This window comes from Mixophyes fleayi, chromosome 1 (assembly GCF_038048845.1).
Source record: "Mixophyes fleayi isolate aMixFle1 chromosome 1, aMixFle1.hap1, whole genome shotgun sequence".
In the NCBI taxonomy this organism is placed as follows: domain Eukaryota; kingdom Metazoa; phylum Chordata; class Amphibia; order Anura; family Limnodynastidae; genus Mixophyes; species Mixophyes fleayi.
In genome coordinates, this window is record NC_134402.1 from 76,668,620 (window position 1) to 76,696,546 (window position 27,927).

At 38.2% G+C, this 27,927-nt stretch overlaps 1 protein-coding gene across 1 annotated transcript; it reads left to right on the plus strand.

Annotated features, from left to right (window-relative positions):
• On the plus strand, nt 1-27,916 carry LOC142105195 (uncharacterized). Its single transcript, XM_075189519.1, has 11 exons — nt 1-290; nt 2,258-2,442; nt 15,676-15,747; nt 16,714-16,827; nt 19,148-19,225; nt 21,246-21,347; nt 22,216-22,660; nt 24,754-24,990; nt 26,257-26,650; nt 27,175-27,329; nt 27,624-27,916. Exons 2-11 carry the CDS (start codon nt 2,308-2,310, stop codon nt 27,914-27,916), a joined length of 2,025 nt encoding a protein of 674 aa, XP_075045620.1. The 5' UTR covers nt 1-290; nt 2,258-2,307.
• The last annotated feature ends 11 nt before the right edge of the window (nt 27,917-27,927 follow it).

A 27,927-nucleotide genomic window follows, 5' to 3' on the forward strand; every position in this document is an offset into this window, starting at 1 on the left:
AATGCAGAATGAGCGTCTGAAAGGGATATTTACTGAGTCCGGCCTTCTCCCCTCATCCTTTCCCTCCCATGTATTATGTGTGTTTCCATAGGAATGAATAAACCAAGCCTTCCCAGACTACTACCGTTCTTCCATCAGTCAGCTCCTGACACTTGGCGTGCACAACAAGCAGCATCTTTCAGAGGGAGTTCACCATAGAACTACAATAATCCAAAGTTATCGCTGCTCATTCTGATGTGACAGTAACAAGTCACAAGGGGTAACTACCATCACTATCCTCTGAAGGAAAGGTAAGTTATATTTACTATTACATAAAAGTATATATTTAAATATTGAGACAGCCAGATAGGGAAGTCACAGTAATTATTCCACTTCTAAAAGTAAGGTCATATTCACTGTGATTGGGCATCACCAGAGCCGTAACTTAGAATTCTAGTGCCCTGGGCGAGAAAGACAAATGCCGCCCCCCTAGCCCTCAATTTTAACCAAATTAACCTAAAATATTCCGAAATTGCGCCCCCCTTCAGCGTTGCGCCCTGGGCGGTCGCCCCTGTCGCACAGCCCTAGTTACGGTCCTGGGCATCACTTTGGGCATGTAGAAAGCAGTGTACAGTTTTTTTTAAATCCTACCAGTCTGATCTTACAGCGATGTTCCTATGAGTGATGATTAAGTACCCGTCAAATCCCTTAAGCTTTGACACATTTTCCCACAATGCATTCTTCATATGTGCAGAGAAAACATTTATACATGAAACCCAATAGAATCCATCAGCACATGGGGTATGATCATTAATGTTTCATTTAATACATTCACAGCATTTCATAATGAAATCCTTAGAGGTTAACTAAATAACTTTCTGGGACTAATAAATCTATTGAGCTATAAAATTATCTTTTGTAATGAACAGTGTCAAGTGTTTATTTATTTTTTTGTAGTTAAGCCTGTGTTGTACTAAGTAAATGTATGTGTTATGACTGTCCTTAACAATATATTTGTTTTCAAGCAATGATTATGATGAGTGCTGTACTCATCATAATCATTTCAATCAATCATTCTTATTCAATAAATAAAAAACATAGTGCAAATGAATAACTGTACCCTCAGCTCTTCAAATTGATCTGATCATAATACACATGTATATAAAACATCTACACTAGGTGGCAGCCTATCACCCTGCAGAGCCTGGAAACAACAGCCAATGCCATCTCTAGTGTAGACCAATGGTAAACTGCGGTTCTTAAATGTCACGGACAGGGTAGAACTTAATTACTAGACCAGCCAATCAAAATTATGTAAGAACATCCTGTACTAACTAAGGGACATAGATGTAGGACTCTTTCATATTTTCTTTTTTTATTATTATCCTTTATATAAGGCCAACATATTACACAGTGCTTTTGCTGTATTCAATTTATATAATTATTGACTATTAATAACTGAGGATTAAAGGACTTTGAGGATAAAATGATTGATTGATGATATGAAACATTTTATGCTTTCAGGATCATAAACATTTTTGTAGTTTGCTATGTCCCATATTTATAAGCTTGCACACAGGGCAGGCCCTCTTACCTCTCTGTCTGTCTGTATTACCCAGTATTGTTTTATTACTGTGTTTGTTTCCAATTTTAAAGTGCTACAGAATTTGCTGGCGCTATAAATAAAGATGATGATGATATGTCCGTTAAATTGCAAAATATTTTTCAAGATACAGTGGTGTTATTTTTTTGTTTTAAATACAAAAAAGCTGAATAAATTACTTATGTGCACCATGAAATATAACAATCTATTCAGCAATCTCCTATTTATGAACCAAATATGTGTGCTTTGCTAAACCAGGGAAAGTTTAAGGACAGTGTTCACAAAGTCTATAAAGATATATGGATAGATTGTTCTGAAAATGTTTACATTTTATTGCTATTGCTTCATAAAATTAATCTATGATCATAGGACATAATTATAATTTTAGATTTTTTTCTAAGTATACAATTGATGTAAGATATCACAGACTAAACCTAATTTTCATTCTCATGTTCAGTTATCAATAGTTATTTATAATAATCATGTATTACAATATGCTAAGACTTGTCATACCTGCTACTACCTAGGATTGTAGCTATAACCTGCTAATGTCTATCTCTGTACTTGTTTACAGTACACGTATTACAATACGTGGGAATACACATTGACACTGATTACCGCTATTTTATCCCTTTAAAGTGACTACATTGTCTGTTTCTTTTGTGTCTATTACAGATTTCTCCATAACTATAAGTTTAGTCAACCAGGAGTCATAGAGAAAGAATATGGATAATATTCAGAGGAGTCGTACTGCTAACATAACACACAGGAAGGCAAATGAAGTCAGACTAAAACTTTTTAGAGACAATACAGTCATTGGGATACGGAGATGCCACACTTCATCAGCTAGGTTGAAGAAGGTATTTTTCTCTGACTATCAATTTTTTCTTATTTATAATGTTATGTGCATTTTTTTCCAGTGTTTAAAATGCCACCGTCCCAAAATAAGATTTTTTTTTTTTTTTTATTTGTTTCTTATCATTACAATGCTTTGGATGAATATAGGATTCGTTTTCTTTTGGGTGTGCGAGTGCAAAGTAGAGAAAACAGTCAATTGGTAAAACAATGTAGTTAAGCTAAAAACTGCTTGGCCTTTCATGAATGGTTTTCAGCATTAAGAAATGACTGTAAAGCTCTGGAAAACATTTAACTGTATTCTAATATAACTCTAAATTCAGCGAATAGGAAATGTAAGCCTTCTACAATTAGTGGGTGACAGGGTTAGAAGGTGAGATGCCAGATTGTGTGAGTCCATTCAAAGTCAGAGGGATTTCCATAAAAAAATTATCACGTTATCTAGAGCAGGGTTTGTATGGTGAGAATAAAAGCGGATTCATGTAATCTTAATGTCTTTAAGTCCAAGTAATTCTGTTACTCTCTGATATAGCTCTGACAGGTGATTATGGTACTGGTAGGAGGATAATACTGTGACTACCTGATATAGCTCTGACAGATGATTATGGTTCTGGTAGGAGGATAATACTGTGACTACCTGATATAGCTCTGACAGGTGATTATGGTACTGATAGGGGGATAATAGCTCTGACAGGTGATTATAGTACTGGTAGGAGGATAATACTGTGCCTACCTGATATAGATCTGACAGGTGATTATGGTTCTGGTAGGAGGATAATACTGTGACTATCTGATATAGCTTTGACAGATGATTATTGTACTGGTAGGATGATAATACTGTGACTATCTGATATAGCTTTGACAGGTGATTATTGTACTGGTAGGATGATAATACTGTGACTATCTGATATAGCTCTGACAGGTGATTACGGTTCTGGTAGGAGGATAATACTGTGACTACCTGATATCGCTCTGACAGGTGATTACGGTACTGGTAGGAGGATAATACTGTGACTGTCTGATATAGCTCTGACAGATGATTATGGTTCTGGTAGGAGGATAATACTGTGACTACCTGATATAGCTCTGACAGATGATTATAGTACTGGTAGGATAATACTGTGACTATCTGATATAGCTCTGACAGGTGATTACGGTACTGGTAGGAGGATAATACTGTGACTGTCTGATATAGCTCTGACAGATGATTATGGTTCTGGTAGGAGGATAATACTGTGACTATCTGAAATAGATCTGACAGATGATTATAGTACTGGTAGGATAATACTGTGACAATCTGATATAGCTCTGACAGGTGATTATGGTACTGGTAGGAATATAATACTGTCGCTAACTAAATCATTTTCAGACTTGTTTCCTCTACCTGTGAGTTTGTTTTGAGCGTTGCAGGCAGATCATTTTTACTTTGTCTAGCCGGGAAAGTGGACACATTGTTATTGTGGCAGGCAGGACTTATAAATCATGTCTTTAAAACTAAATGAAGACAGTTTGAAAAAATATTGACTGTAATGAGCTTTTTTGCACAGTTAATTATTCTTCATTTTTCATAAATGTTTCCGAATAACTTGATAATACAGCAACCAGCACTGTCAGGGAGTCCCCCAGCTGCATTGCTGTTGCAATTAAAGTGACAGTGCAAGTGTAATTTGCATCCCTAAATAAATAGTTCATTAAAAAAAGAGCCCAACCAGCCGTAGAGCTGGCACCCTAGGCTAGTACAGACAAAATCGACCAGGTAAAAACAATGGGGTTCCCCCAAATTTACCAGTACCAGCACAGTCATGGGGTCCCCCTGCCATAGAACCAAGCAGCCCTAGGCTGATCAGTACAACGCTGGGTTCCCTAGGTGTTGAGGTCCTAAGACAATGTGTCTCCCCCTTGGTATAACCAGCCCCCAGGGGCGGTGGGTGTGGGTAATTTGTCAGCGGTGCACTAGAGGACCAAGCATGCCCAGGCCACCATTAAGTGTTTGGGCATGCTAGCTCTTGTAGTATTACAAGCACCAACATGCCCATGGCTGCCAGGGCATGCTTGCACTTGGTGAACTACAAATGCCAGCATGTCCTGGAACCCAGGGCCGACTGTGACCTGTACCAGAGATGACTGTCAATAAGACACGCACCATTTTAGAAATACATTTATTTGAAATAAAAAAAAAACACCTCTACAGCACCCTCTTTACCTTTTATTGCTTCATCTTATGCTTTGCATGGGGAAGCTTTGCCGAAAGCCCTCAGTGAAGCCTATGAGGGCTTCTTGTCAGCTCTTAGATAAAGTGATGTACTGCAATCTGTGAGATTATAATGTGATTACTACTGGCACGTTTTTTGTAAGGAGACACTGTGTATTGAGGTGTTTAGTGATTTTAAATGTAGTAACTTACAGCAGCTAAGTGATTTCTGCTGGAGAGGAGAAAGATAAGAGGCTGTAAATAAATAAAGTTATCTCATTTATTTATCCAATCTTATGCCAACTCCTTTCATCAAACTTAACTGCACACTGTATATTGTTGTCAAACTTACATGTGTAGGGTGACCTGTGTGATCATTTTAACCCACAGGATCCTGAGGTGGAAGAAACTAAGTCACAATCAGGGGTTGAACTGAGGTTGCTGCTAGGTAGGAGTTAGGTTTAACACACTACAACTACCTCCATAAGCAAACAGGGATTGCATAACATTGCTTTAAGTCTGTTTCTTACGCCACCCTCCAACTCCAGATCATTTTATGTCTTAAAACCTTGTAGACTGACTTGTCCGCCACTCAGTAACTTAAACATGGCCTGACTTATTATCAATACAGTTTCTTTCTGTGTCTTACAGAAACAATTCCTGTACAAAGTGATGTTAGCCTGGGTAGCGACATATGAGAGAAACAAGGCTTCTCCCAGGAATCGCCTACTAAACGTTTATGTTCATGTATGCAAACTCCCACCACTTCTCATATCCCTGTAACATTTTTGACTTATTTAATTTTGTATTTGCATCCCTCACTACTGCTCCATGTAAGTGCTATTGGCATCAGTATAATTTGACAGCGATATGTTCCCCATGGAAGCATATTGAACAAGGATCACAGCGCTAAAAGTAAAAAACTGCTTTATTATAAGAACAAAAAAAACCACTTTGAATTGTGAATTTTTTTATTTTTTTCTAATCTTTTATATATATTTAAAGATTTTGTTTGATTTACTTTGTCACCCGAATGTCAGCAGCTAGTATATAGTTATATCTTGACATAGCTGGATTACAGGTTTAAAACAGAATAAATAAGATATCACATTGTCACGCATATCTTGTTTCCAACTCTTCAGTTCTTATTTTATACAGAACGAAAACTACCACAATATATTTTTACTTACAGCATATGCACATATAAAGCTATAGAAAGTAACAAATGCAAAAAGCGTTTACATTTTATATCTACAACAGACTACAAGCCATTTGAATAGAAAACTGTAATTTGCAACCTTTTAGCCATAGACAGTGCTGCTTTAACGGTACTTTACCTACTCAAATGAAACTCCAGACAGTATTTCTTGTCTGTTAGTTAAATCCAGGAACCTGTTAATTGCTGTGTGATGGTTTATTGTAATATATACCATGTTCTTCTTTTATATTTATCTTTTCTGTATTCGCAGTAAAGACGTTATTCTTTGCATGGGTCTGAAAACGAATCATTCTTTGTATCTAGGGCTCATTTAATCACCACAAAAATGTGGATCTGCACTTCTTCTTTATTTGTGTGCCTGCTTATCCCTTAAGCACATTTCAAGGTACATGCCCAATTCCCAGTCCTTTCAGCTGCCTTTGGAAAAACAATGTGTGTCTAGCTTTGGTGGTTCACAGATCCAAATTGTTGCTAGAGAGCATTTGTTCATGCACAGCTCTCTTAAGGTACCGCCACCGCTTTTCATTTGGGTTTGAGGCTTGAACCTTGATTTAACAATTGCAAAATTGATTATTTTCTTTTTAATAATTCAGTAGTAGAATTGCGGGTTATGCTTGGGGTCATTCTACTGCTACATGATTCAAATTAAGCCAAGCTTCAGTTATCAAACAGAAGACCTCACATTTTCTCCTAGAATACTTGCTGTTTTAGTACTTGGTATTATGGTACAAAGAATAGTTCATGATGGACTAATGATAGCGAGGTGTCCATGATTTGAGACTGCAAAACAACCTCAAGTCAACAGTTTTATGTTGATATGTTTTTTTGGTTTCTGCCAAACATTACATTGTGCATTAATAACAAACAACTTCATGTTGGTCTTGTCTATACAGAGGAAATTGTTCCAGAAGTCTTACCTTCCATTGAGATGCAATTTTGCAAATTTTAAGCTGCACTGCAATGTTTTTGGAGAGCAGAGGCCTTCTCCTGACTTCTCTTCCATTGAAGCCATACTTGTTCAATCTTGTTTCTGAGGGTAGAGTCATGAACCTTAATATTTACCATGCTGACAGTGGCCTGTAGACCCCTAATGTAACTTTTTTAGTACTTTGCAGTTCCTCAGAGCATCGTAATTCAACTTTGAGTATATTTTTTTGGAGACACCCACTCCTGGCAGATTAGCTGCAATGTTCTCCATTTGTAAATATTTTTTCTCACTGTAGAACGATGGCCTTGAATTGTTTGAAAAACAGAGCCCTTTCCAGACTGATGAGCAGCAACAGTTTCTTCTGCGAGATTTTTACGGATATTTTTTCTCCTTGGCCTAGAGTCCACACATACCTAAATGCTCCAGACCGAACTGGCAAACCTTTTTGTATAGATGATAGCACTTCTTAATCATCAAGTAATGAAGTACCTGGCTCAAATCACCTGCTGTATTGATGTGGAAGCAATGTCGGGTTAAGTGTTTAAACACTGAACCTGCGGGGGCCCGACATTGCCACTTTAAATTCAGATGAATACAAGTCGCGATGACAGTAAATAGCAGTGCGGACACCTCTTCAATCAAAATCACTTGCGGTCAGCATTTAGGTCCATCGGTGATGTTAAAGGTAAGTCTAATAAATATTAACATCGCTTTTTAAAACTTTCGGGGGGTTTTTTGTAGGTGAAGTGGATGTCGGAATAGTGGTAATTGTATTAACGATTACCACCGATTGCCACAAAGTTAAAGTTACTGATGTATTAAATCCCAGTATTTTCTTGTTTCTGAACATTCATACACAGTTGTCAAAGTGGAAATTTAGAAGTGGTGGTATGGAAAATTACAAGTGGTTGTGTGAATAATGTAATGGGAATGTAAGTAAATGGAATTTGATAGTGTTACAATGAAGGCAGTAGGAGAAGTGGCAGTATGGCATACCACCCTATACACCCCCACTTCCACCACTGTTCATACATTAAATAAACATAAAGGGCCCGATTCAACTTCAGACGTAAGTCTGTTTGCAGGACATATCTTGTGTGAAATAATACGCGTGTTTTGAAATGAACCTTATGCCATTGAACACAATTACCGATGCAAATGACTGCCTACAACTTAAAGGGTAGTATATATGAGTGCGAAGGGGCTGACGGATATAGACAATGTGCAGCAACGGCGTACCAAACAGGGGTCAGACTGAGAAGCCCGGGGGACCAATGCCCCTGTGGCCCCCACCCCAGCCCACCCCTGACCAAGGGTATGCCTCCCTCACAAAATTCAAATTAGTACAATATTAGTTGTGTGATCATTGACTATTTTATACAATGTCATCTTGTTGTGTTCGTATTTTTGATGATACTTACTTGGCTGTATGGCTATAAAAGATAAGAAGTTTGTATACAGATATATTACCAATAACTAATACAAACATCTACTGTAACACCTTAAATTTAATGCTAGCATTGCTGCCTCACAGCACTGGAGTCATGGGTTCCATTCTTACCAGGACCCTATCTGTGTGAGTTTGCGTCAGTTTTCTCCAGGTACTCTGGTTTCCTCCCACACGGTTCAAAAACTTACTGGCAAGCTAATTGGTGTCTGACAAAATTGCGCTCCACTGTGTGTGTGTGTGTGTGTAGGGAATATAGATTATAAGCTCCACCGAGACAGCGACTGATGTGAATGTGTAAATATTCTCTATAAAATATAAATAACTGTTACTAAATAAATAATTTTTAGTGCTACTTATTTGTTTTAAATGTCACAAGAAACCATGTTTTGTAATTGTTCATGCTTATCTTTTTTGTCTAGTATGTATCTTTAATTTATTTGGCAATGCTGGTTACCTATTTGAAAAGAAGTGTATCATTAAGAAGTGTGTTACAGTCATTGTTCCTGACTGTATCTGGCAGACATAAACAAGCTCAGTGCTGTATTGTATAATGTAAGCTTGTTCTAAGGACAGAATAACTTGTGGGAATGCAGTGATGCCACTTCCTCCATTGTGGTCTAGATGAGTGACAGCTCTGACCTGCTGTTAAGTAAATGGAGGGGGTGGGTGTGGGAGGTGTGTAATTAGCAGCAGAGCTGTGATGCCCTCCAGGAGGGAACACAAACAGGTAAAGTGTGTGTGTTGCTAAGAGGACGTTAGTTTGGTTATGACAAAGGAACTTTCCTTGGATTCCATCCATTAAAGATTTTCAGCAGGTGAAATTGACACTGATTTTTCTTCTTATGGTGATCCAGCGGGTCTCTGAAGATTATCAGCCAAGTGAGGTACTTCCTAAAGCTATCCAAAATACTTGTGTTCCAAAAAGAGCAACTCACCAGGCAAAGCACAACTGTCACAGGATACCTGCTGCACATTTGTTTTGAGCAAGTAGATTATCAGTTTATCACTTTCTATTTCAGCTGACACAGAGAGCAGCGAATCTCACTTTTCAGCAAATTAATTGGGGGAAAGCACCCAGGTAAAGTTGTACAAGTTGCTGCTTATCACAAGGCACTGCCGAGCTGAATAAGGTAGAATGAACATTGTGGACAAATTGATATATGGATTCTGAAGTATTGAGAACAATTGTTAATCCATAAGCAATTATCTGACCTGTCACGTAACGCGCACTGTACGTGGAGATTCTGCTAAATGTCCTGTAGGACAAGCATTTTATAATGTGCTGCTTTTAATCTTTTTCAGCTCAGATCTTTTCACTGAACCTAAATAATACCATAAAACCAGCACACACGTTCGTGTTTCTCCATGGGAGCTAACATTATATAACGGTGCTTTCCCTATTTTTTATCCTGTATATAAAGATTATTCCTCATGGACTGCATCTAGTAGTATTTTTGACAGTGAGTAATAATAAGTGATGTACTGACATTTACAAGCTGAAGAAGGATGTGGACACTTTATATGAAAGGGATCACCCCTCGGAAATATGTGCAAAAAGTAAGTAAACCAGCCTGTGTGGAGTCACATACTAAACTGGGAGGTGTGTTAATGTAATTATAACGTCAGATTAAGTGTTCCTTTACACAGGTAGTTTTACACCTGTGTGTATGTATTTATGTATGTATATATATATATATATATATATATATATATATATATATATATATATATATATATATATATATATATATATTCGTTGTTGTTATTATTATTATTATTATTATTATTATTATTATTATTATTATTATTATTCTTATTATTATTATTATTCTTATTCTTATTATTATTATTATCAAAGCAGTGTGCTTCAATGCAAGTTATGTAACTCTGGGGTGCCTACAAATATTTTTTGTATGGGATATGGTCTTCCTTATAACACAAACTGCTACTATCTCCCTAGGCCACTATTTATACAGCTATTCTTTACGAGAGTGCCTGTAAACAATAATACACTAGTGTAAATAATAAAGGCTATTAAAGATAAGTAGAAATTTCATGATCAAAAAATGAGCCCCTGTGAGGCTGCTTTTATAATGGATGCAAGGTGGTGAGAGAATCGAAAGGGAAGCTTTCCTGATACATTCAGTTAATTGTGAATATGTGATGACATTACAACGTACCATTTATACAAATAATATTTATTCACATGTATACTTATTTTAGTGTTGATTATATCCATTAAAATCTCTGGGTCATCAGGACTTCTTTCTTATTTTATTCTAAAGAATGAACTTGCTTTTGTCATTTTTGTCATGTATACTGCAACACACTATGTACATTGTGGGCCCGATTCATCTTAGTACGAAAAGTGAACACAATTTGCATTTTTTTATAAATCAAGCGGAAAATGAAATCACGTACGTCTGTATTAAAGTACAACAATTGTTTCCATTTGAGTACAGGTATAATGCTATACAACAACTATGGTGATTTAGATTTACATGATACACACTGCTATATGAAGTCTATAATTAGCTGTCACACTAATAGTTCATTATGCCTGGTAATCATTTGGTGTAACACAAAGGGTTTGTTTGCATTATGGATAGTATATCATTACTAAGTGGCAATATTTAGATGGCGGAGATACTGTAAATTGGTCATGTGGACTTGGGGTGGGGACTCGTTGTCTTCCCACATAAGACCCAGATTCACATTCGACTTGCGGCTTGTTAGGACATCTGGGAATGTTGTCTACTGTCTGTGTCTTCCTCTTTTGTTGGGAATGCAATTTACTAACCCAGCAGTCATGATTTTATGATTTATATGTAACGAAATGCTGCTCAGAACTGCACTGGTTAGACTCGGGCAGTTCACACATGTTCTTAACAATAAAAGATGAAGGAAAGTCTGTGTTTATTCTCTAAAGTAATTAAAAAGTATTTATTTTGCCTCAACATGTTAAAATCTGAATAATGTAGTGTGTGAATTTGAAATTTGAAGCTGCAGTAGCTTTAAAGGCAAGTTTTGCCTTTACAGCCATTGCCGCTTTAAATTTACCTAGCAAAGTCGCCAGATATCAGCGATTTGAAAAAAAAATCGCTATTTGATACATTTACCCCCAAGACTGCAAAATCTCCAAGCATAGCAAGTACAGTGATGTTGGAGAGGAAGAAATGGTATTGAGACAGAAGGGAAGAGGGCCCTGCTCATAAATGCTTACATACTAAAGGGAGGGGAAACAGCCAGCAGGCACTAGAGGAGTCGGTGGAAGGGATCAAGCGCAAGAGGAGCACGAACAGGGAAGTGGGAGGTGAGGAGAACGTTAGGTGGGTGGCTGGTAGGCTTTGAGGAGCAGATGGGTTTTGAGAACCCGCTTGAAGGTGCTCAGATTAGGGGACAGACGAATGGAGAGAGAGAGATCGTTCCAATGGAGGGGGGGCAGCAGGGGAGAAATCTTGAATTCCAGCGTGTGATGCGGTGATCAGTACAGAGGAGAGGCAACGATCATTGGCCGAGCGCAGGGAACAGGCGGGAGTGTGAATGAAGTGGAGGTTAGAGATATAAGGGGCAGTGGAATGGGAGAGGGCATTGTAGGTGATAGTGAGGCGTTTAAAGAGGACTCTTTAGGGGAAAGGGAGTCAGTGTAAGGCAAGGCAGAGGAGGAGCTTAGTGAAAGAAAGATAAGTCTCACAGCCGCATTGAGAATAGAGCGAAAGGGGGTGAGATGGGAGTAGGGGATGCTGGTGAGGAGAAAGTTACAGTAACCAAGATGGGAAATGATGAATGCGTGGATAATGGTTTTGGCGGCATCCTGAGAAAGGAAGGGCCGGATGCGGCCGATATTCCGTAGTTGGAAGCAACAGGATTGGGCAAGAGATTGAATGTGGGGAGCAAAAGAGAGGGAGGAGTCGAGGGTGACACCCAGGCAGCGGAGTTGGTGAACGGGAGATATGGTGGTGGTGTTATTAACGGTGGTGAAGAGATCAAGGTGGGGTGAAGATTTGGAAGGAGGGAAAATTAGGTCAATGAGTTCAGTTTAAGCACTGTTGATTTTGACAAAATGTGAAGACATCCAGGAGGAGATGGCGGAAAGGCAGTCAGAAACACGAGAGAGGAGGGGGGAGGGAAGGTCAGGAGAAGAGATGTAGAGATGTAGAGTTAAATGTCATTGTTGTAGAGGTTATAGTAAAGGAAGAGATGAGATCGCCCAGGGAAGTAGTGTACTGTGAGAAAAGAAGAGGGCTAAGAGCAGAGCCCTGAGGGACTCCAACGGAGAGGACGGAGGGGGGTGAGGATGAGACAGGAGTGAAAACGGAAGGAGCGGTTGGCAAGGTATGAGGTGAACCATGTGAGGACAGTGCCAGAGAGGCAGAGAGAAAGAAGGGTCTTCAGAAGGAGGGGGTGGTCCATGGTGTTTAAGGCAGCAGAGAGGTCCAAGAGAAGTGACCCCTGGATTTAGCCTAAAGCAGTGAATGTAGGGCAACCTTTCATTGGGGCTCTACAATAGCTTTGGAATACAAGTCAGGTTAAATGATTGAAGAAGCAACAGATATCATAGAGTGCAAGCTACCTGGTGTGCAGGTCTCTTACAGAGACTCTCAGATATTCTTCCAACTGTATAGGAGGGTCTTTTACAATTTACAGAGATTGTCCTGCAGTCCCAATAGTTGACATATTTGTGCTGACATCTGGGAAGTTGGGAGATATGTCCCCGATCACTATAATCAGCGGGGACATGGCCAATGAGTGCAATTCAAGTGAGTTTGGTGGGAGGAGAGGTTGGGGTGGTGTGGACATGTGTCCAAAGCATCATGGCTCTCTCGTCTAAGTTCCAGAGCAGGCCAATGTTGGGGGGGGTATGTTAGAACAGAGGAGTAAATGTTACCTGACATTTTATTTTGCAACAGTTATTATTATTATTATAGTTTTGTTTTCATGATGTGGGAATTATAATGTAATACAGCATAACAATGTCCTTTCAATTGGTATATTAGACACGAATATGGGAAATAGGCCATCTGTTTCCATTAAGCAATAGGTGACATTATTCTGCATATCTGGGAAATATCTGGCATTGAAACCAAGAAGTAATATGGTTACATGGATTATAGTGAAACAATGAATCGTATAATCCCTGTTGCAATCAGAGTGCAATGTAATGTTTGCAGTCATTAACAGCTTACTAAACTGTAACTTTGTCATTCTGCTGTTTGTATGTCGCAGCTTACATTCATTTATGTAGATCTCAAATAAATCTAAAATAGATCTCAAATAAATCTAAAATAAATAAGTTTAGAAAGAAGACACCCAGCATATTTCAGCCCCAATATGATGAGCTGCATCTACACAGGACTTGGGTAGAAAGAGGCTACTTGAGTAGAAAGAGACACCACTAGGTCATTTGTCCTCTTGTATACACGACAACCTTATTTTCAGCATTTGTGTCTTGGGACCTACTTTGTCTCATGCTGGTACTTTTTTTAAATTATTGTAATCTATATAGTCACGTGACTTGTGTGTGTATGTATATAGATGTGTGTGTATGTGTGTATATATATATATATATATATATATATATATATGTGCTAGAACTCACATCACGTAGTGAATCACTGTACACACATCCACACATGTCAGTTGTATAGCAAAACATAGTGGTCGCCACCCGCACTCAGCGCGCGACCACACGACCAATCACAAGTCGAGCAGCGCCACAAGTCGAGCAGCGCCATCACAACCAGCGCGGACGAAGTACGCATGCATCGGACTCGACACACAAGCAGCCCGCATGCACTGTTTTAATGACTTTGCCGCCGACCTGCTACGCTCGACAGGGCGATTCAAGTCCATGTGGGCCGAACATCAAATGTTCAAAAGTTACTTTTAAAACTTGGAAAATCCGTTGAAAAAAAGGTGCCGGAACTCCGTTCCAGTGAGTTCTATGACAAAAAAAAGCACTGTATATCTGGGGTAGGGGAATAGGTGTTCACTCCTAGGGTTGAGTAGTGTGTAGCAGCTGAGACAATGCATAAGTCCACCTTTATTAAGCATGAAAATAAAAGAAACTTAAAAATAAACACCTTGCCTGCCCGGCATTCCTGACTAACAATCTAAAACCAACATGAGAAGTTCCAGCACGGTTTTCTCACAGCAAAGATCAGGCTTCCTCTGACAGAGACTCTGCAATCCCTTTCCCCAGGTAGTGAGAGACTGAACCCACTGCCTACCAGCATTTTAAACACAGCTCACAGGTGCCTGCATTAATCAGTCTGAAAGCAGAACAGAGGACTCAGACTGGGCCTTGTAAATGGAGCCCACCTTTCTCTCTCCATATACACCCCAGGGACCCTTACCAGCTTTTTCCTAAAGCTGAACATCACTCTCGGAAGCATTTCCCAAATATAGACACTGTCCCTGGGGATTTAAAATATTTAGGTTAGAAACCTGGGACTAATATATCTGCCTGCAAGTGTACTATTCCAGTGTCTTTGTCACAATATGTATATATCTATAATATACAGGTATATATCTATATATAGCCAAGTGGCTTGAGAAAGGGGTTGCCTACACAATAGTTTAAGTACTTTTGGCCTATTTTTTTATGTATCGTGCTACTTTATTAAGGATGATGTGATGTGTATTGTGTTATCAAGAGCCCTTCTATACTGCAGTATATGTATATATGTGTACGTGTGTGTACGTGTGTGTGTTTGTGTGTGTGTGTGTGTGTATATATATATATATATATATATATATATATACATACACGAATATGCAGACATCTACTTTTGCACACGTTAAAAATGTATTTGTAATAAAGAAGATATCCAAAATCCATTTATTTCCAAACAGGATGAAAACAATTTTACAGCTACTTGCCTTAAGTATATAGGGATACCAAAATATGTGTGTGCTTTATACAAGACCTGATGTAGTTATAGGACCCAGAAACAATGCATTCATTTGAAGTCAGATCCTGAAGAGTCAGAGAAGACACTGATGAGTATAAAGAATCTGAAGGGTATTGCTAGTTGGCAGTGAAAATAGATTCTTTGTCATTTTGATCTAATCATGAATTGTATGACATTTACTGTTAGATCCTTGTAGCACGTGATCTTTTTATTTTACAGTGCAGTAGAGGCCTGGACTATGTTTGTCTTTTTGTCTGTTGCTCTCCCTCCTTTGTGGTTATTAATAGTAATGTCATTGTGATTCTATAGTCATTCTAGTTCCCCTTTTAATGGGAAAGTGCACATTCATAACGTTGCTTAATAAACTGTTCACTTTGAAGGCCATGGACCATGATTGCAAATGTATTTTTTTCAGGCCACATGACTGTAACCCTGTGGTCAGTTGCATATAGCGCCTCATCCCAATAAAGCATGTATATCTATGAATATATTGCTGTTTTTAAAAGAAATAATATTTATTTTGTATTTTTGTTCAGGAAAAGAAAGAGACCATTACCTTCCCTCCTATTAGCAAAATGTCCCCTACAGTCATCTCACACACAATAAGGGTAAGTACAGTACCTCACTGTGCAGTTCTGTGCACCTAGACGTATATGGTAGCCTTTATTGAAAGTCACCAAAATGGAAGAAAGGAAGATGCAATAACATTTTAAATCAGGGAATCTTAAGCTACAAAAATGGGTCCATAGGTACAAGGGCTATGAAAAGGGGTTCATAGACTGCCAGACTCCCAAAGAGGTCCATGGCACAAAAAAGATTAAGAACCCCTGCCATAAATCGTACCAATCTAAGTAACAACTGGAACAGTATGAAAGCTAAAAAACATAATATATATATAATTTCCCGGGAGTCGTCTCAGAAGAGTATGCATCCTCCCTGATCGTGGTGGAGGGTAGATTAATTATGCAAGTTCTCATCATCAAGTCCCACCGCCGCTATGCACTACCATGAATTTTGGCATTTCATAGCAGTGGGAGGGCCACAGTGATGCAATGGCCTCACCATGCCCCCTCATATTCTTATCACCTATTACCTATGACCTTCCTTCCGGGATCTCCCAGGGGGGAGATTTTACAGGACAGCAAGTACAGTGCATCCGGAAGGTATTTACAGCGCTTCACTTTTTCCACATTTTGTTATGTCACAGCCTTATTCCAAAACTGAATAAATTCCTTTTTTCCATCAAAATTCTACACATAATACCCCATAATGACAATGTGAGAAATGTTTTGTGGAGATTTTTGCAAATTTATTAAAAATAAAAAAAACAGACAGTATTTAACTTAGGTGCAAAATAGAAAACTAATTTGCACCCCTTGCATTGTAACATGGTTTTGTCCAGGAGACTACTTACTCAATTTTTTTTACTTAACTTTCCTTAATGAATCGCCCTATGTCTTTTTTGGAACCAAATTTACTTGTGCCTTACTCATATTTATAGACATGCCTAATGCTATTATAGAGGATATGTGTAAAATGTTTGCAAACCCATGTCTCTTTTCTTTATCTTACAGCGGAGCAGCTGGTCTGGGCAAGGAGCAACATCTGTCCAGGACATGTTTTTCTCTAACCAGATTTCTGACAATCAGCGATCACTCAATAGACATAATAGTGTGAAAGATGTTAGTGTAAGTGTGAAAGGATATGAAAATGGAATTTGTCTTTTTACGAACAGGGCCAAACTTTTTTCTAGTGCTTACTTATTAGACACTTGTTGTGAACTATTATAGAGCAACATGAATATACTTTATAAACTACTATATGTGTTGTCTTTTATATGTGTCAATCTTGACTCTACCCTCACCTTTTCTCCACACCTCTAGTCCATTGCACTGTCATGTCATCTCCTTCGAAACATTGCAACCCCTTTCTCACTTCTCTTTCCCAAAACCCCTATCCATTTTCTTATGATTTCTTGCCTTGACTACTCCAACCTTTGGGAGTGATCTTCCCCTTTTGCCCCTCCACATCTGCTGCATCACTCTGCAAATCCCTTCACATTCTTCCCGTAAACTCCAGAATCCAATTTAAGCCATGCACCTTCACCTTCAAAGCCCTCACTAACACCTCTCTTGTGTACATCTGACCTTCGCTCCCTCTCGTCCTCTTAGATCTGCCTCAGACCTGCACTTACCTCCTCTATGATAACCACCTCTCACTCCTGCCTTCAGTGCTTCTCCTGTGCTGCACCTCACTATAGAAACTCTCTACCCCACCTTACCAGACTCTCGCCAACCTTCAATCTTTCAAGCACTCTCTCAAAATCCTCCTCTAGTCTACCTATAGCCTGCCCACACCTTATACTACTTGGTGTGCTACCAGATACATTACCAATCTCCAATCTAGAGTCCCAATGTCTCAGCATTCCCTCTAGCTTGTAAGCTGTTATGAACAGTGCCCTCTCTACCCTCTGTCTCACATCTACACCTCTTTTGTCAACCTCATATGTTCTTGTTTATTTCTGATTTATATTTTGTATTATCTGTTGACTGTTGAGTTTGGACACCTTACAAATAAAAAAGGATGACTTTATGTTATACATATAGAGTAGAATTTGGCACTTTGTTAATCCTGCGTCCCCCCTGCAATGAGTAATGCACATACATAAGATATGTCTGGTTCAGTGATAAGTAGCTTACCAAGGAGATATTATATGCGATCAAAAATAGATTTTTCCATTATGGAGCCATGAGATTGGTGGCTCTGAAACTGGAGATGTCCTTGAAATGTTGCAGTTTGTATTGAATACTTCAATTTCTATAATTAGTTCCTAATTCCTATTTAGTGATCAAATTTCTTATTTCTTTTAAATAACTTTGACTGATTTTCCTGATGCTGCAATTCATGAAACCGTTATGGAACATTTTATACACCGTATTAGGGGGTCTAACACTTGTATATTATCTGTAGACTGAAATCGTATGGGTAAGAATGTAATTAACTCTATGAAAATTAGTGTGGATAGAATCCTATAAAAGTGAGGATAGGTATATTACTAAATCTGACAATGAAAATGGTAGTGTTGTTTATAGGCTGAGTAAACTTCATGTTACCTGTTGCCTATTCCAAAATTATTAGAGCCCTAGTTGAGGTGCTCATGTCACCTCATGACAGGAACGATCCTGCTCCTCTTAGTCATTGTTTAGACATCTCTGACTTGTCTTAAAAGGTTATTATACCATGGAATTGGTTAATACACATTTATTTAATTACCTGTTACGGTGTTGCTCATCCTCTGAATATAGAAGTAATCAAGTAGTATAGTGTGACTAGGAGCCTTCCTTCCCCATATGTCACCCTTGGCTGCATATGCAGTGCTACCCCATTCCCAAGAATGTTCCTCATTGTTATTCCAAGATTAACTAGCTGCTTATCCCTACTCTTTGTCACATATCACTCTATGACTCTCAGTTGTTTAGTAGGAGTGCCTACAACAGAATTTATGTAGGACAATGAAAGAGATTTCACATATGAAGTAGTTTAATCGACCAATTAAAATATGGAATTTTCACCATCATCAAGCATCTATATTGCTGTTGAGAATAGGGATTGACCTCTAATTAATGAAATAAAAAGAATTGAAGGGACCGACATTTAGGGGTAGATTTAATAACGCTTCTGAAAAGGAAAAGTGGAGATGTTGCCTGTAACAACCAATCAGATTCTAGCTATCATTTATTTAGTACATTCTACAATATGATTTGGTGCTATGGGCAACACCTCCACTTTTTTAGAAGCTCTAGTAAATCTACCGATTTGTTGTTATAAATGTCCAGTGTTTTATGTTCAAATGATAAATATAAAGTAAAATATATTTTGGTGTGTTTGTGTTGGAATAGATTAGTCTGTGTCTAGTCCATTGTAATTCAAAATTTTTGGTTCGATGAACACAGAAGAAAAAGCATATTTTTCTTTAATGTATTTACTTAAATCTATTATTTCATTTAGCTGGAAGATTGTCACTGGAATGTTCCTTATAAGAAAATAAGTGGAGAGGCCAATATGCAGATCAAAGCACATTTAAAGGTAACCAGTGTGCCTGCATCAGACACTTACCCGTTGCTCAGGGGTGTGCCTATAATAGCTTACATTGAGGAGACTTTTTCAGACAGCAGATTTTAGGGACCCACAATATGTAAGGAACTAGTTTAAAAATGTAAATCTTGCTACAATTGTTTTCCACCTGGCAGTATGCATTGTACATTACACATATACAACGGTTTCTGATTTTGTAAGGGATATTGGTGTGCTATTTGTTACTGCCTCATACTATTGAATAGCCAGGCATACTCCTTATGTGGCCCTACATATAGATGGTAGCATGGTCACTTTGTCACACAAAATGATACTTTGTGCATTCAAAGTCTAATTTATGTAGATATGACCTTATTCTGCAGAGAGCATGAAATTAATGTCACTGTTGTAAAGTGAATTATACTGATATAATATACCTAAAGCAATCACAATTATACAGCACTGGCATTATTGTGTCCATATTAATGCACTTATTGAGCCTGATTCATTAAGGAAAGTTAAGACAAAGCAAGAGTAAAGCAAAACCAAGTTGCATTGGAGGGGGAGGTAAATGTAAAATATGATGGCAGATTTATATTTGGGGTAAGGCATGTCCTAGATCAACTTTAAATTTCAGTGTATAAATAAGCTATCAAGTATTTGTGTGCCACATGACAAAACAGACCGTACTTTCTTTATGTGCAAAATAATAAACTAATTTGCACCCCTTGCATTGCAACATGGTTTGACCAGAAAACTTGAGTAAGAAAACTTACCTAATTTTTTGCTTAAATTTTCCTTAATGAATCAGGCCCAATGTGTTATACATGTATATGGCTACAGGGACCAGAAAGTTCTGGTTATTAAGAGTGTGACATATTTCCATAGTTGCAATGGAGGCTGTTGTGTTCAGCACCTGTGCATGTTCTATATGAGTTATGTTAAAGGTTACTGTTAGTCATCCTTTGTCTGGATGTACATGTTCTGACAGCATCCACAATGGATGTTTGATTAGTAAATACGCCGCAGGTATTACGTATGAGATAAACATTTAAAGTAAGGCATAAAATATAATGATTTATTATAACATTAAAACTGTTTCCAAACCTGTTATAGTTCATTTAATATATACAGTAAAGTGCAACTTTTATGTTTGATTAATCTGCCAGTTTTGCTAGAATAAAGGTCACATTCTCCATATCAGTGAACATCCGACACAATGTATTAGAGTTGATCAGTTGGATCTTCTTTGCTATAGACAGAGCCAAGCAGCAGATGACCAACAGAGCTCTCTCCTAAGGGAGGCACCCACACCAAATTACTCTTATTGGAAAGGGAGGGCGCAAAGTAAAATTAATATTTAAAACAGAAATCACTGTAAGGGTTTTTTTTAAAGCTATGATTTGGTGGTTAAAATGCTCAATTTGTATGTTTTTAGCAGGTGAGATAGCTTGTAAAAGTAGAATAATAATAGTTGTGATTTATTCAGTAAAGTTACATAATATAAACAATATATACATTTTTAATATTTCCAACGTCTTTTAGTCCAGTGTGCCTCATTCACCTGCTGTGTACATGGCCCATATATCAAACAAAATAAAACATATGTACCGTATTTGTTATATGAGTATGATCAACCATTGGTGATATTGGTTTGTGTCAGAATGGTTAAAGTGCAGCCTGTGCTTACAGACAGCAACCATAGTGTGAGCTGAAGCAATTTTCATGAGAAAAGTGATATGACTGAGGCATGAGGCACTGAAGTAGGTGTTGGTAAAAATGTGTTATTTATGCAATAATTTTAAGGGTTAATATTGTTATTACAAAAGTTCTCCAAATATCGATTATTTGTGTAATGGACACTGGATAGGCAGAAATGTGACATTTGATTTCACATTTGAGGACCATGGGAATGGGCAGGAAAAGACTTAAGCTGGGGAAGTTCCAGTTATTAGTACATCAGGGTGTCATTCTAATGTTGTGTGCGCTCATCGAATGAAAAACTCAATGTACCAACTTGTTCTTTTTCTAGAATAACATGTATCACCGGCGGGTAAAAAGAGTCAGCAATGAGTCAGGTCCAGGAAATGAAAATCAATATATTCTGGAGAGCACGGAGTCTTTTCTGTTAAAGGTAATGTCAGTGATTTTTCCCTGTAGATGTTTTATACTGCACCATCAGGCAGTTCAGTCTCCTGCCCAGGATATAGAAAGATAACTTGTCTTGTCTAAGATCACCAGGAGCAGACCTTGGCATTGATACTAAGGTCTCCATCAAGTGTTTCTGTGTCATTCGCAGGGTGAGGGTTATAACCATTCTGTTGTCTGAGGGGCATTAAAATGGTATTATCTCATTCCTTACACAAACTACCATAAATATTTGTTAGAGGTCCACTATAAAGGACAATCGCTGAGGAGCTGAGCTTGGCTCATCTTCCCATGTGACCTTTTCTTTCTATATAGAGTAATTGTACATTTGGAAATTGCTGTGTTACGGACACATTTTCATAAATATTAAACAGCCATATTTCTGTAGGGGAACTTCAGAAACCTCAACACACATACATAATAACAAGAGACAACCCATGTTAGCGTGGGTTTCCTCCGAGTGCTCCGGTTTCCTCCCATACTCCAAAAACTTACTAGTAGTTTAATTGTCTGCTATCAGAATTGACCCTAGTCTCTCTCTCCCTTCAATGGGGCAGGTACTGATGTAAATGAGTTCTCTGTACAGCTCTGTGGAATCAGTGGTGCTATATAAATAAATGGCGATGATGATATGTTTTTTCCAAATGCTGCTAAGTAATCTACACCTAGGTGTATATTTACTAAACTGTGAGTATGAAAAAGTGGAGATGTTGCCTATAGCAACCAATCAGATTCTAGCTGTCATTTATTTAGTGCATTCTACAAAATGACAGCTAGAATCTGGTTTCTATAGGCAACATCTCTTCTTTTTCAAACCAGCAGTCTAGTAAATATACCCTCTATTCTTTGCTTAGTCCCGGCAGAGACCAGCTGTACAAGAAGAGAGCGCCAGCTCTGCAAATCGTGACGACCCCTCTAGTTTACTTGGTGCACTGCACATTAAAAGTCCTGAATCGAACAGAGGAACTAACACAGAAGCGTGGACCATCTCAACGTATGGTACTACACAACCAGAAACTACATTACAGGAAGAGGCACAGCTGACTAGAAATGCTGCAAAAACAGAAGAGGAAGTTTTGCTTATTGAAAATGGAAATGAAAACGATGCATGCAATGAGTTTGGTGTACTGGAGAAGCCATCTGGAGGTTACCTTAATAAATATATAGATAATGATGAAGAAGAAGATGAGTTTGAGAGGTTTTCTGACACCGAGCACAAAATTATACAAGGATACATTAATTTTCCTTACACAGCAAGGAAGAAGGTTTTCATGGTATATATCTGTGGAGGATATCAAGGTAATAGTATATGTATAGACTGTAATTGTCATAGTCATATGTATGACAAAAAATAATAACATAATTAAATTATGTATGATAAAAATGGACATATTGATTACTTCATCAGACTGCTACGCATTTCACCATTGAATGTATTCAGAATGAGTCATGTGACACTAGTGTGGGACCCAGGGCTGCAAAGAGGAATTCAGGGCCCCGGTACAACAAATTCATGGGGCCCCCTTATAGTTGAGCGTGCTAAAAAAAATTCTGAGGTGTGGTCATGCATTAGGGGGCGTGGCAAATCTGCCATTGGGGCGTGGCTAACACATCAAAATCGCTAGGCTCTCAATTCGCCCGAGCGTCGCATATGTCCAAGCACTCCTGACTTTCAGGACATCTAGCACATTGGTAGTATAGAAAAAATGCAGTGTGTACACCAAGAGTTCAGTCTTGGCCTGCACCTTACATTGGGCACAACACTCACCAAAAATTGACATTGTCCCTACTAGAATCACAACATTTCACATACTGTCCTGCTCTCTCCTACCTGTTCTTCTCACTTTCACCACCTGTGGCTGCATGTTTCTTTAGTTGCGGCTTGTCTGGATCCTGGAATGCTGGGGGCTCTATTTGAAAAAAATATGGACATTTAGATAATTCCAAACAACCCTGGCGTTAAATCAATACCATCCACGATTAATAATTAGGCCTTCCTCCAGCTCCAATATTACAATAATGTGCCCCTTTATCATCGCCATGCCTTATGATCACACTGCGCCCTCCATGCTGCTTTTGCCCCTTCACCTGGCTACCCTTCATCACACTATACTATGCTGCTCCCTCCCCCTTTTTCAATCCCACTGTGCCATGCCTCCCCCCTTTTTAACCCCACTGTGCCATGCTGGCCACCATTTTTTAACCCCACTGTGCCATGCTGACCCCTGTTATTTAACCCCACTGTGCCATGCTGCCCCATTTTTTAACCCCTCTGTGCCCCCCTCATTTTTTAACCCCTCTGTCATGCTGCCCCCCCCGTTTTTAACCCCTCTGTGCCCCCCATTTTTTAACCCCTCTGTCATGCTGCCCCCCTCTTTTTTTAACCCCTCTGTCATTCTGCCCCCCCTCTTTTTTTAACCCCTCTGTCATTCTGCCCCCCATTTTTAACCCCTCTGTGCCCCCCTCATTTTTTAACCCCTGCCATGCTGCCCCCCCCCCCCCCCGTTTTTTAACCCCTCTGTGCCCCCCCTCATTTTCCTCCCTTCACTTACCTTTTCTTCTCTCTTCTCCCTTGGTCTTCTCTGCTGCTCTGTGCTCCATTGCTCCAGACTGACTGAATGCTGGGCGTGATATGATGACGTCACACCCGGCATTCAGACAGTCTGAATGGAGCACAGAGCAGCAGAGAGGAGGGATGCCGGCGCCGCGATCACGTGAGTATTTTTTTTTTTTTTTTAACTACCCTGCTCCCCCCCCCCAACGACCGAGCACCCCCCGCCGCAAAAAAAAAAGAAAGAAAAAAAATTTGTTTCTAAAAAAAATAATAATAATAACAAAAAAAATCGGCAGTGCAAGGGCCCGGGCCGGGCCCCCTGACATGCCCGGGCCCGGGTCCGGGTAATTAGTACCCGCCCCCCCCCCCCCCTCTCTGCGGCCCTGGTGGGACCTTTCCTTAAGTACATATGACAAAACAGAGCTATTGGGAATGTTTAAAAGGGGTTCCTGCATTTAAAAACCAAGTACAGTAAAAACAATCAGATTATGATATAAAGGACATAGGTGTAATACAGAAGGAAACTTAATTTATGTTTGAGCATACCAAATATAAGAAACCAAAACTAGAACAATAAAAATAACACAAAAGAAAATATAATTAATTTACATAATTTTGTTGTAATTATTTTTGTCTTTGTTATATTATACACCGTTCTTTCTTTAGCATAACTTTATCTCTAACTTGTACTATTGCACACTGAAAACGAACTATTCTTAATTTAAATTCTTTATTCTTAATTATTCTTAAGAAAATATGATCTAATTACTTATTAAAAATGAAATTTTTGAAATGAAAGCATATTGTATATTTCATATTTTGTTATTTCTTTGTTCAGATTCCCATCCAGAAAGGAATGCATTATTTGAAAAGTGTTATCCAGATCTCTACATTAACTTAAAGGAAAAAGGTTTTGAATTCCGTATGTTTGACCTGAGATGGGGCTTAAAGGATGGAGTCAGCAATGATCACGTTATGGCTTCCCTACACCTAAAGACTCTTCAGGAATGCCAGAAAGCAGGAAACGTGGTCTTTTTCGTAAGACTACATCTTCATTTCCCAGCAGAGATATACAGTAGTTTGTGTACTTGGTAGAAGTCTAATCCCAGAGTCAAATATTTTCACGATTTGTCCAATAAATCTTATTCAATCTGTTGGTTACAGTTGCTCATAGACTTCGGTTAATGGAGTTAGCAGTAGCATGACCTAATCTAGAAACAGAAGCAATAATTTTTTGGTTTTCCTTATTTTTGGGGTTGCTGTAACCTCAGTTTTTTTTACATCTATTAATATAAAATATATATCTCCCTGGATGTTCCGTCCACGGTTATTGTGACCTCTTCTTCTACCTGCCTATATGATGTTTTCAAACATAGGACAATGAAAAAATATTTAATTATTAAAATAATGCAGGTTTTAGAATATGTGAAGTAAATTTCAGACATATATATATATATATATATATATATATATATATATATATATATATATATATATATATATATATATATAATCAAATAAGCAGGGGCGCTTCCATGGTGCATTAACCAAGTAAAATGTTTATTTCAAACAATAAAATTGCACGTACCAGATGGTAAATATTTTCAGGCATATATAACACAACAGCTCAGTTCTGATCTCCAGACACGGACAGCTCAATCTGAAGCAGTTTCTAAGTCAAAGAGAATCCACAAACACCTCTACGCGTTTCATCTCTAAGGACTTCGTCAGGAGGTGTGGATCTTTGTGTCAATGTTACTAATTAATTCACAGGTGGAACACACTCCACTCATTCACTTCATTTCTAAGTAGTTGCACATATTAACCTTATATTCAGGATTAACAAGTCTCTATACATAACAGTAATACTGAATTTATACATGCTTAGTAAAAAAACATGCTTAATAAAAACAGATAAAAGTATTTTCTCGGAAACAAACCTATAAAAACAAAAGCCTAATTTAACACTTCATAAAAAAGGTGTAATTTCACAACCTTCATTTAATCCCCAGGGCACAAACGTATTAAGAGTATAATTCCAGAAGGTTTCCCTCTGGGCTAATCTCAGTAATCGATCTCCTCCTCTCACATTCATTTCCACATGTTCTATGGCTTTAAAACGTAAGGACTCGGGACTGGCATTGTGACAGGAAGAGAAGTGTCTTGGTACACTGTGATTATCTATCTTATGCTGAATATTACGTAGATGTTTAATATATATATATATATATATATATATATATATATATATATATAGTTTTTATGCAGATATATCATAGTCTGTGTTTAAGCTTTGCAATATCTCATCACTAATTGGTTGTTCACATTTAGTGTTTTCTAGGCCAGAAGTATGACCAGGTGACTGTTCCAGCTACATTAGCTAAAGAAACGTTTGAAGGAATCAAAACCATTCTAGAAACAATGAGAGCAGCAAAGCAAAGGATCACCGGTACTGGTACCATGAAACCTAATGGAGCGGAGGAAGCGGTATCCACTCTGAAGGATGGTAGTATATCTACTGAGTCAGACAAACAACTCATTGCCCCAGATGAGAAACCAACGCAGGGTATTACAGAAGCATATGAGGCACCTAAAGATCCAGATGAAAAAGACATGTTTGAGTCTACTCAGAAAAAAATATCCATTAAATATGACAGAGATCTCACCCTACTAACTCAGTGGTTCAAACTGGATGAGAACTGTGTACCTAGTGTGTACAGGCTGCAAGCCATTAGGTAAATGCTTTAAACATATGCCTGTAAACGTATGGTAATATCATGTAAACTGCAGGGACAAGTATAAGTTTGTACATGTTTTACTTACTTGTGGTGTAATTAGAGGGAAGACTCTGTCCCTTTTTTCGGAACTAAGTTTAAAAATAGCAGTTATACATTATTTGGTAATATTTTCTGCCCAATGTCCATATTAACACTATTACCTCAATTGTGACTGAGGTTTATAAAGCAAGGTCATGTGACGTCAGAAGAATTACTGGAAAGGGCATAAAATGGAATTATATAGAAATGTAGCCCAATAATGGTACATAAAAACTAACCTCAATGTTACACAAAAATTACATTGAAATACTTATGAATTACAATATGGTCTTTAGTTATATTGATCACTCAATAGCATCATATATCCAAACAACATTCTACATCATTTATTTTGTTTAGATCAAACTCAATAATGTTGCAGAAAATGTATGACATTTGGTAAATGTTTGAGAAATTATTATGTTACTTCCTCCAACTTGCAGCACATATTATGGAGACATATTCAGCAGAGACCCATCACGTCGTCAGCAAGCTAAAAGTAAGTGGTTAGGGACGATGCAAAGACTACACGACATTCTGCAGGAATACAGTCTGCTGGTGCTGGATAAAGAGGCAGCAAGGAAGCTCCTGACATCAGGTACATTCAAAATAACTACTACTCCCCTTTGTGTGTTTCTGGGAGAAAAATAGATTTTTGGCAAAATGAACTTCTAGCTCTTCAACTATGTGTTAAAATGCTGTCAATTTCAAATCAAAGATTTTTGTTATGCAAATGGTAAACAAGTGTGGCATCCAACCTGTTAATTAGGTGTTGGGTAATTTGCACGGAGTAATAAAATACAGATTATTCTCAGGGGAGGCTTGATAGGACCAGGGCAGTTTTCGCAGTGTGTTACACATGACATTGATATATTTTTATGTCTATTTGCAGTGACTCAGCAAGAAATAGACCAGGCCTTTGGAGCTCCTGGAAGCCCAGAAGATCACTTTCATTGCTTTAAAAGAGTCATCAGTGACATTAAATATAACCTGTCCAGCAATCGTGCTTCTGACTATATTGATATCCTTCCCCTTAAACCTGAAATCAATAAGACCTTGCATGAAGCACATCAGGAGCTAATCAAAGGAATCCATCAGAGAGTAAGTATCACTCTGATCTGCCGGTTTGTATTCCAGATGAACTACTCAGTATCTCATAACATTATTGCACATCCAAGAGCGTAAATATGAAGTCA